The following is a 10,617-nucleotide window of genomic DNA, read 5'->3' on the forward strand; positions in this document are numbered from 1 at the left end:
AGACAATGTTTATACCTTAACTGTTTTGATGCAGGCTCTCAGAGTGCAATACAATGTCAAGTTTATGGTATACAAGGTTTTTTTTTTTTTTTGTTCAAAATCTGACCCAAATTAAAGTTTCAAAATCTTAAAGTTTCATACTTTTTTCATGAAACACTATTAATTGCAAGCCCCATTTACAAGTGTCCCATTTACCTTTACTATTTTTTTTAAAGATCTGTATGAAATTGTTGTGGAAAAGACCTTATCGTGACATCAGATTGTAATATTAAATGTTTTAATAGATAATTACCTAACATTATTATGACTTATTGAGCTGCAGTTTCCAAATTATTGACCAAAAGTAGTTATGAAGTATGATTTGTGTGTTTGTTTGTTTTTGCGTTTTTGTCCACAAACCAATGGAAGTGTTGGGTGATGAGTGACCTTAGTATTTCTTCTAAAATACAATGGGGTTGTATCCCAATCTGTGCTTGGGGTATGTGAAACTAAAGTCCATTCATAAATTTCTTATTTTATGTCTGATTTTATGAAACTTCTACCTACATTGTCTGGTTTTAATCTTTCTGTTAAAAGTCAGATTGACAATTATATGGTTTGCAATTTGAGGTCTGATGATCACTGTCATAGTCATATAATACAGCTGTATATGCAAAGTATATTTTGTTTCATCATTAAAGGTGAGATGCTAGTCCTAACTGAGAGATTTGTAAGATCATATTTTGTATCAACTTGTTTCTGCATACATGTAGTTCAAACATGCTAACTATTGTCATACTCTTTACTGGTCAGTGTGGATGATTATAGTTGAATTGTGCATTTATTACCCCTACTAGAATCTTATTGATTTGTTTCATACACGTATCGATGTATCATTGAATAAAAAACAGGGAGGGGGTTCTTGTTTGTTGTACACAGTATATTTATGAGTGTTTCTGTTTCACATTTACTGGGTTTTAAAATGTTTCTATTCCTCTAGCAAAAAAAAAAAAAAAGAAAAAAGAAAAAATTGTCCCAATTGAAACAAGCAGAATATTATGGGCATGTCAACAAATACATGTACACTGTACACCATTGTTAGTAATACAGTGGCGGATCCAGGGAGAGTGCACCGGGCGTGCGCCCCCCCCTTTATTTCTTGTTAAAACAAAAGAAATAAAAAAAAATGGGGGAAGGATGTGTGCGCCCCCTTGATGCGCCCCTGATGCACTCCCTTTAATTTTATAAAGGCACCCCCTCTTTACGGAATTCCTGGATCTGCCCCTGGTAATAGGTAGGAGAAGAATAGTTATATATCAATAACAATGTATGCTGAATGCTTTGAAAATGAAGAATTTGTTGGCAAATTGAACTATTATGATAATAAACTCAGCCCGAGTTTGATCATTGTGTAAAATCTGTGGGTGTCACTAGTTTTTTCCCTTGTCCATCATTTTAGGTGTCTGGTCATCCTTGAATGAGGTGGTCATGCAAGAGGGCTACCTGGCCCTGTACAAGGGTAATGGAGCCATGATGGTCCGGATTTTCCCCTACGGAGCCATCCAGTTCGTGACCTACGAGTGGTGCAAAGAGGTAATGATATAGGAGAGTGCTTATTTGGTTTTGATGATACCTCTACCAAAGAGAGCTATGGATTTGATATAGAATTACCTGCCCTCGGATGGAATATCAAAATATATTGCCTGTAGCTACATAAGACATACATCTGTAACTCTAGATGTTAAAGATAATAAAAAGTTTTGGTACCCCAAAAGTGTCCTTGAATTTCCTTGTCTTAGTTTGTGTTTCAGGTTAAAGTACCTTTCATATAACTAACACTGTGAGACTTACTCGCCCCAAAGTGCTCTCATGTCTTAGTAATCATGCATATCATGCAATCTATGCGTATGGGGCTGCTGGTCGCAGTTAGCTATGCGTACAATGGGCTGCACGCTGCTGGTCGCTGTCGGTGGTTTCGTACAATATTTATCGACGCTGTACAGCGTCGGCTCTGGTACGAAACCATTATTGCATGATTACTAAGACATGAGAGCACTTTGGGGCGCGTAATTCTCACAGACAATGTACTTTAACCTGAAACACAAACCAAGACAAGGAAATTCAGGGAAGCTTTTGAGGTACCAAAACTTTTTATTATCTTTAAGTGCTGTATATGTTTATGTACTTTGTATGCCCTATGTTGTACAATGGGTGTTTTTTTCCCCCTGTTTTTTTGTTTGTGTGCATGGCATAAGAGAAATGCAGTGAATTGAAAGGTGAAACTTGAAAATCACTACGTTTTCCCTTGAATGGGAAAAATACTTTCTTGTTGTGCTCACAAAATGTATGACTTGCTTGATGTCCAATAAACGAGCCAGGATATAGAATAATTGTTGCTTTTTCATCGTCATTTTGCAAAACTCCATATAGTCTCCCTTGAGGTGAGATATTATCAAGTGTAATCATCGGTCCATGGCATAATTAACAAGGAAAAGGGGATTGTAAAGCCAATTCAAAACAATTTAGTAGGGAACCCAAGTTGTCTGATATGAATATATGTGCATCTATGAGCAGTGGATGTTGCTTCTGTGCTGCCTTATAACCTTTCCTTTTACTCATAAGACTGCAGACAAATTAAAAAGTGAATAGTGGATAGAGCAGAGCAGATAGTGGAGGAAAATGTGAATGTCATATGAATATCTTTTAATTTATAATAATCAACTTTTCATGCCAGCTTTAATATAAAATTTTACATTTATACCAGTAATTATGAGGAGATGGTTTTGTCTCATTTTATTTTGTATTGTTGTAGGTGGGATGCTGTGTGATTTACACACAGTTTCCCCGAGAGTTATATACATACTTTATACTTTGTAACTTCAATGCATTTGAATGTTTTTCTTTTCTTCCTCAGAAAACCCAGAACAAGTTGTTGTCAGGATCACTAGCAGGTAAGATACAATTCAAACTTGATAACTTTCTGTGAAAAAAAAATATAATAAAAAAATAAAGATTAAACGCCTGGTACTGCTACAGATGTGAGTTTGACAGTCTCAGTTGAAATATCAGGTTTGTCTCTTTATGTGTGTATTATAATTTTAAGTACATGAGAGTGCTGTGCATGAGTAGCACAGGTTAAAGTTACCCTATTGCCAAGGATTAGTGAGCTGTTTCTCACACTGCTCATTGAATTTGAATAGCCTGTACAGAAAGTCTTGCAGCAAACCCAGTGATATCTAGATATGTGTGCAGCGTGTGAAGCATTATGTGCCTGATTGATACACTGACAAATGATAATGCACAACTTACTGAATCAGAAACAGACTGGTACCTCTGAGTGGCATTAATTGCATAATAGTTTTTCCTTAATATGCTTTGCTGATTACTTGCATTAAAAAGTATGCTTCTTCCTTTGGCCAAGCCTGCAAATGCACAAGTGTGACGTGATAACTTGAAATGGGTAATGTATTTGAACAATCTACTGCACCTTAGTTGCAATACCACTGGTGGAAAGGGGTTCCCCCATCATGATGGTGACTTTAACTGGAAAAAGAGAAGAAGAAAATAGCTAACGGCATCATTTTTTTATTGACACCACTGAGGCAGATTTCACTTTCCAACCCACAGGTCTGGCAGCAGTCATTTGCACATACCCACTGGACATGATCAGAGCTCGCCTGGCCTACCAGCACATAGGGGAGAGGAGATACCGGGGTATTATCCACACCTTCCGCAAGATTTACTATCAGGTATGGATTGCTTTTATCCCAAACAATGTGACCGAGTACAATAAAGCAACAAAATGGGGAGGGGTGCAGAAGGAGAACAAACAGCTGCAACTAACAGGCAGTACTTATAGTAGATCCTTTTTGTCAAGACTGCTTTTGCAGTTTTTATTTATTTGTTTGTTTTTTGTCAAGCAATGTGATCATCATCTGAAAAGTACACAGGTGCGAGTTATTTAAACAAGCCAGAGATAAGGGCTTGAGATCATTGTGCTTTTCCATCACCCTTGCATTTTCACAAACTGGTATGTACTGTCAATGTGGGCTTAAATGGACATATCACTGTATGCATGACTTGTTCAAAATAACTTGTGATTGACTGCATGTTAAAGATAATAAACAGTTTTGGTACCTCAAAAGTTTCCCTGAATTTCCTTGTCTTGGTTTGTGTTTCACGTTAAAGTACGTTGTCTGTGAGAATTACTCGCCCCAAAGTGCTCTCATGTCTTAGTAATCATGCAATGATGGTTTCGTACCAGAGCCGTCGCCGTACAGCGTCGATAAATATTGTACGAAACCACTGACTGCGACCAGCAGCGTGCAGCCCATTGTACGCATAGCTAACTGCGACCAGCAGCCCAATACGCATAGAGTAATGGGGCTTCGCATTGTAGCATTCAGGATCATGACAGAATTAGTATCGCGGGTAAATGTCAACTTAAAATCCAAAAATTTCTTCGATTTGAAGACTTACCAATTAAGTTGAAGTATTGAAAACAGGCTTCGAACAACGTTTGGTTCTGCCAATAGTCCCTTTCTTTTCGAATTGATGACTGAATGTGACTCGGTCGAGAGGACCTAGGGAGAGCTACATACACTGACTACTACGGCCAGCGCATGCGCACACAATCATCTTATCTGTTGATGGATTTGAAATTTGTGCGCATGTGATGTGTTCGCATGCACTGGCTGTAGTATTCAGTGTATGTAGCTCTCCCAAGGTCCTCTCGGCTGAGTCACATTCAGTCATCAATTCGAACAGAAAGGGACTATAAGCAGAACCAAACGTTGCCCGAAGCCTGTTTTCAATACTTCAACTTAACTGGTAAGTCTTCAAATTGAAGAATTTTTGGGATTTTAAGTTGACATTTATCCTGCGATACTAAATCTGTCTTGATCCTGAATGCTACAATGCGAAGCCCGATTACGCTATGCGTATGGGACTGCTAGTCGCTGTGCGTATGGGGCTGCTGGTCGCAGTTAATTGCATGATTACTAAGACATGAGAGCACTTTGGGGCGAGTAAGTCTCACAATGTTAGTTATATGAAAGGTACTTTAACCTGAAACACAAACTAAGACAAGGAAATTCAAGGAAACTTTTGAGGTACCAAAACTTGTTATTATCTTTAACCATGTGCATACAATGTCCTGTACATCATGTATAATTCTTGAAGAAAGATAGACTTCCTGTAGCACATGTACGTATGAGTTTCAAATTTCTCATTGTCATCAGGAAACTTTGATGTTCCGTGGTTTCATTGTAGTGGCAATGGCTTACAATGTCAAGATGTCCTTAGCCATGAATTCAAACTTGTCACGCAAATGTACAGTGACATACATGTAGTTCAGTGATTGTTGAAATATCTTTCCTCTTTCTGCATAGTCGTGTCATGTATCTTGCTCAGTCTTTCTGTTCATTGGGTGGAATATTGTGGTGTCATTGTGTTTCCTGTTCTTTTTTTTTAGTTGACATGTTCTTACATGGGATCATTTCTCTTCTGATTACAATAGGAGGGCCAGTTCAAAGGTCTCTACAGGGGAGTGACCCCAACACTCCTTGGGATGATTCCCTATGCTGGTAAGTTCATTTTCATTTCTACCATATATGGTGGATAACCGTGGATGTATCATATATGTATGTCTCTGTGCCTTTCTGTCTTGAATAGACTTGATTGTATGATCATTGTCTTGACTGTAGAAGGAAGAAGAATGCTGACTACAGTGTTCATGTTGAGGAATTTCTTGGGTGTTACTTTACAGTGTCTGCAATGTTTGAATGATCATGTCTAGCAGAGGAATGGAATACTTCTGTAGAAGGCATTTTGTACCCAAAGCCTATTTTGATGTAATGGATGTTGCCTTTGACATCTCTTAATTGTGAACGACCACTCCAAAAGGAAGTGATACTCTTATAGCAAGTTTGTTTGTTGTTGTTGTTTTTCGTAGCCCACTTTGTTCTAGTGTGCACTGCATGTACCATTATGTTAGTTATTACCTGTGTAGCCACTCCTTTTTAAAAACTTGTTATCTCCACAAGATCACAATCAGAGCAAATACTTTGATCACATGCCATTTATTTGTTATGCTTTTTCATCACATTCAATGGGACATAAAAATGAGATTTATTGAGCCTTTCAGAGCAAGGGAAACTACCAGGTAACAGCACACTATAATGCAAAGAATATTTTTTCCTAGCAGTCTTGACCAACTAGATGTTGATGAGATAAAACTTTGCTTAAAAGGAGGAGGGGGAAATGAGTTGGAAACATCATGGAATTCCATTGTGTAGGGTTGTTAAACATGCTATTAAAACATCTTGACAATTTCCAAACACCCCTTTCCATTTGCCAGGTACTGCCTTCTACACATACGAGATGACCAAAGTCTTCCTGCTAACAAGAGGTCCGCCAATGCTCTCCAAACCATCCCCAACTGAGCCTGGGGAACGTGTCCTCATCATCCCTGCTAATCTCTGTGTCGGTGGCGTAGCCGGGGCAATAGCACAGACCATTACGTGAGTTAGATTGGAAGTTGTGGGTCGAACCATGTATAGTGCACTACAAAATCTTTGACTTATGCCTTAGCCATGTGCATGCATGCATGAAACTGAAAAATGCTTCCACCTTTGTATCTTCATGGGTAAAAAAGAAAAAACGGTGTACAGGCAAAGTGCGTGTGTGTTTTATGTCTGTGTAATGTTTAACAAGGTTAGCAGATGATTTGAATTTTATTTGTATATTCAAATTCTAATACAGTAGAATATTCAATAATTATCCTACATGCTTGATAGTATGCATTTCTTGTGAAATGTGAATATTTCATCATTGGTTAGTATATGAGATCCTTACAGCTGTGAAATTTTGTTGTAATCATGTCTTTATTGATAAGTAAAACAAAGGACATGTTGACATACTGTATATACCGGGTCCATGGTCCTATCCTAGTCACATGGCAGGTAATGACACACTTACACGTACTTACACAGTGAATAAATAACAATATAGCTGTATTCGCAACAGATTTGTGAGGTTGACAACAATTACACAAAATTAAATACATTTCCCCACGCAGTACACATACACTGTAGTACCAATGACCAATGTAATAATTCAACATAATTACTACATTATTACTAATTGTCTTTCATTCTTACATATTACTTTCTAAGTGATTAACATCCCCCAGTTCTGTTCTTTCCTTGCATAGAATATGGTGAATGATGAGACTATTGCATATCTACTAATGTCTTGATGGAATGCAGTGGGACTTTGTTTGGATTTATATGTTTTGAGTATTAAGTAGCAAAGCCATCATTAGCCATATGAATGAGAATACTGACCAATTTTCTCCCCCATTGCGATACATTTTGCTGAATCTTAGAATGATAAACATGTCTAGGTTTACATCATGTTTTTAAACTGGGTGATACATTTTCTGAATTTTAATATTGTCAATGAATACTTGATAAATATTTTATCTGTGCGAGATGATGTACTGCCAGCTGTTGTTACTATGCCTTGCTCAGAAATGATTAACGGTGCTGGCTTATCTATTTGACCTTTGTTCTTCCATTGCTGTAAAGTCTGTTTCACTTTCATACACATTACACCAGGATGTATTTAATGTTTTACATTCCCTGTCTATGTGAGATGTACATGTACACCTGTTGTACAAATTACTGGAACTGTAATTTGTTTTTATCATTTTCTATAGAAAATGTATGTATCATCAATTGAATGGCCATTTGTTTCCAACTTATTGTCTCAGCAGTGTAAGCTTTTTGTTTTCATGGAGATGTAATGTATAAATACAATGTACTATAATCAAGATTTGATGTCTCATGTACTTGGTTTGTTTCCTAATTTGTTGCGCTCTCAGCTATCCACTGGATGTCGTGAGGAGAATAATGCAGCTCGGGACTATGGTACCACACGCTTCAAAGTAAGATTCTCCTCAGTCTTCTCTAGCTGTGAATGTAATTGAGTACATGACTTTCTGTGCATAGATATTAGGGGCTTCACACATACACCAATTAGCGGGATACAAATCTCGAGATTTGCATCGCGATCGGTATCTCGAGTTTTTTGCATGTGTGGACACAAAAAACCTTAAAATTAGCGCGATCAGCATCGCGATGCTAATCCCAAGAAATCTTGCGCTAATTTTCCCCACGCTGGTACGTGTGAACAGTCGGGTTTAGAATCTCGAGTTTTTATATCCCATCATGCAATGCGCACATCACAACAGCCAGGCCTATGCGAAGAGGTCCTTCACCTCTTTGGCGCACCACAACAACAGCGCGTGAACCATACCACTTATGCCAAAAAAACAATGGGCAAAGAGAAGCGCAGACAGTGAAGCGCGCTGTGTGACCCAGTTTGCAGGTTTGGCTGTTATCTCGATCGGCAATTAGCGGGATAATTCTATACGTGTGAACGGTTGCAAAACACTTGAGATTCCGAGCGCGATCGCTATCCCGCTAATTTGGAGCGTCTGAACGTTTGCAAAAAATCTTGAGATATGGAGCCCGATTGTCATCCCCCTATTTTGTACCTGTGAATCCGGCTATTGTATGTTCAGGCACATGCTATCTGAGCCCCTATTGGATAGGACATTTCATGCTTAGCCTGATCTATTGCCCTGTGTTACTTACGTACATGGCATTGGGAGAAATCTCTCTGATACTTCACCAAACTTTCTTAGAGATATTAATTTCAGATTATTAAAAGCAAACAATGCAAGACTTGTTGATAAAGTGTCATGTGGGATTGACTAGAACCCTTGCCTCAAAGCTAATATACTATTGTATAGCTCATACCACAGAATGTAGCTACTAGATGGATGATTTGTAAATATTTTGTGTGATGCATTGAGTACAGGCAGTCTGCAGCATGCTGACATGGGGACATGATATGTCAGACCCTAATCATTCCCCAAATAAAACCAATGTATGAGTAGTGAGGATGCATCAATTGACAAAGAAAATGCTGATACTGAAAACTTTAATCGGTTGGAGGAAGATATATCCCTACAAAATTAGCGGTTAGCTTCAGCCAACATTTACATATGAATGGCTGGCTTTTGTCCCTGACTGTGGAGATTTCTTAGTGGAAGAATGATTCCTTCACACCTCCTTTGCTGCCTGCCTGGTGATGCTTTTGGATCACTGAAGCTGAGATAGGTGACAAGGTCTATCCAGAAGATAACCATCCAGAATTCCTTTTCAGTAGTGGATGAAAGGTAGCCAGTCTATGAGAAAGGTTGTTTGAAGTGTGATTTTGTTGCGATATGATAAAGAGAACGATGTTGTGTCGTAATTCTTTTGCATGCATGAAAAGAAATCAAGACTTTATTACAGTGGACTTCAGTTATAACAAAGTCGTCAGGACTGGTGGTTTTCTTTCATTATATCGAGATTTCGTTATAAACGAACAAATAAACTATCAAAGAACATAAAGCGAGTAATTTTGTGGCCCTAAATTTTTACTAATTGTAAATTTATTGTAACTTTGTTACAACCATGTTCTTTATAACAGGAATGTACTGTAGTGAGAATTTGCATGCCACTGTTACTGCAGGTATTCCACTCCTTGAATGACAGGTGTGTGTATATTATGGGGAAAGCTTTTGTTATGTTGACAAGTCATTGCATCCTATGCACCATCCTGTCCAGCTACATCCTTCAGAACCTGATGACCGTCTACAACGAGCAAGGCGTGAGGGGTCTCTACCGGGGTCTGACCATCAACTACCTGCGGGCCATCCCAGCCGCGGCCGTCTCCTTCACCGTCTTTGAGAAGATGAAGCAGTTCCTCACCGTGTCATTCCCCTCGCACTTTGCCCACGGATCATGACCAAGAACGGGAAAGTGGAAACTTCCTGTCTAAAGTCAGCAAACTGTCGGTAAACTGTGATGATGGGATCACTTCAGTTTCCTAGAGAACAGCCCCAGCTATGACGGAGTGAGAAATCGTAAATCAGCTCATGACTACTGGTGGTTGTTTTAGACCACCTGACGTCTAGATCTGAAATAAATTCAGGCTGTGGAGCTTCATCGTCCCTATAAGGCTCCAAAGGAGGGTAAAGCGGTGCTGACTAGAACTTTTCAGTACACAGGATCTGGCAAGAGGGATCAAACATTCGAACTTCACGTTATTGCACCATCAGTGGAATGGCATATGTCAGGTGTCTCTTGCCCCACTGATGCTGGGAATCACTTTTTATTCAGTAAAGAACCATAAGGGTGTTAGTGCTGTGCAAAGTCACTGTGTTTAATGCCCTTTCTTGCTCTCAAGTGGTGAATGAGTTTTTGATGCAGTGTAACATGCTCTGAAGGGTGCAGCAGATGAATGATCTGAAATATGATTGCTGTTTGTGAAAATGCAGTGAGATTTAACAGAGATTTTCAGCTTAAGCTCTTAATCAAGTGCATATTGACCAGTATGACAATGACTTTTTAGGTTTTTAAAGATGTGCACTGCTTCAAAGGTTTTGATAATCATGGACTTCTTCAAAATTGGGGATTATGGGTAATTTTTATCTGCTTTCTATTGATCTATCTGAAATATGCTGCACATGGTCAATCACATGTTGAATGTATATTGGATGTGCTGTGTGGACCATTTCAAAGA

At 38.6% G+C, this 10,617-nt stretch overlaps 1 protein-coding gene across 1 annotated transcript; it reads left to right on the forward strand.

Annotated features, from left to right (window-relative positions):
• The first annotated feature begins 1,443 nt into the window (after positions 1 to 1,443).
• LOC139724539 (solute carrier family 25 member 16-like) lies at positions 1,444 to 9,840 on the forward strand. The gene is made up of 7 exons (XM_071635673.1): positions 1,444 to 1,572; positions 2,894 to 2,930; positions 3,607 to 3,728; positions 5,498 to 5,564; positions 6,338 to 6,500; positions 7,865 to 7,927; positions 9,660 to 9,840. The coding sequence occupies exons 1-7, from the start codon at positions 1,468 to 1,470 to the stop codon at positions 9,838 to 9,840; spliced, it is 738 nt and encodes a 245-aa protein (XP_071491774.1). The 5' UTR covers positions 1,444 to 1,467.
• The last annotated feature ends 777 nt before the right edge of the window (positions 9,841 to 10,617 follow it).

The sequence above is a fragment of the Diadema antillarum genome, unplaced genomic scaffold (assembly GCF_040938485.1).
Source record: "Diadema antillarum isolate AM-2024a unplaced genomic scaffold, OU_Dant_1.0 scf00000220, whole genome shotgun sequence".
In the NCBI taxonomy this organism is placed as follows: domain Eukaryota; kingdom Metazoa; phylum Echinodermata; class Echinoidea; order Diadematoida; family Diadematidae; genus Diadema; species Diadema antillarum.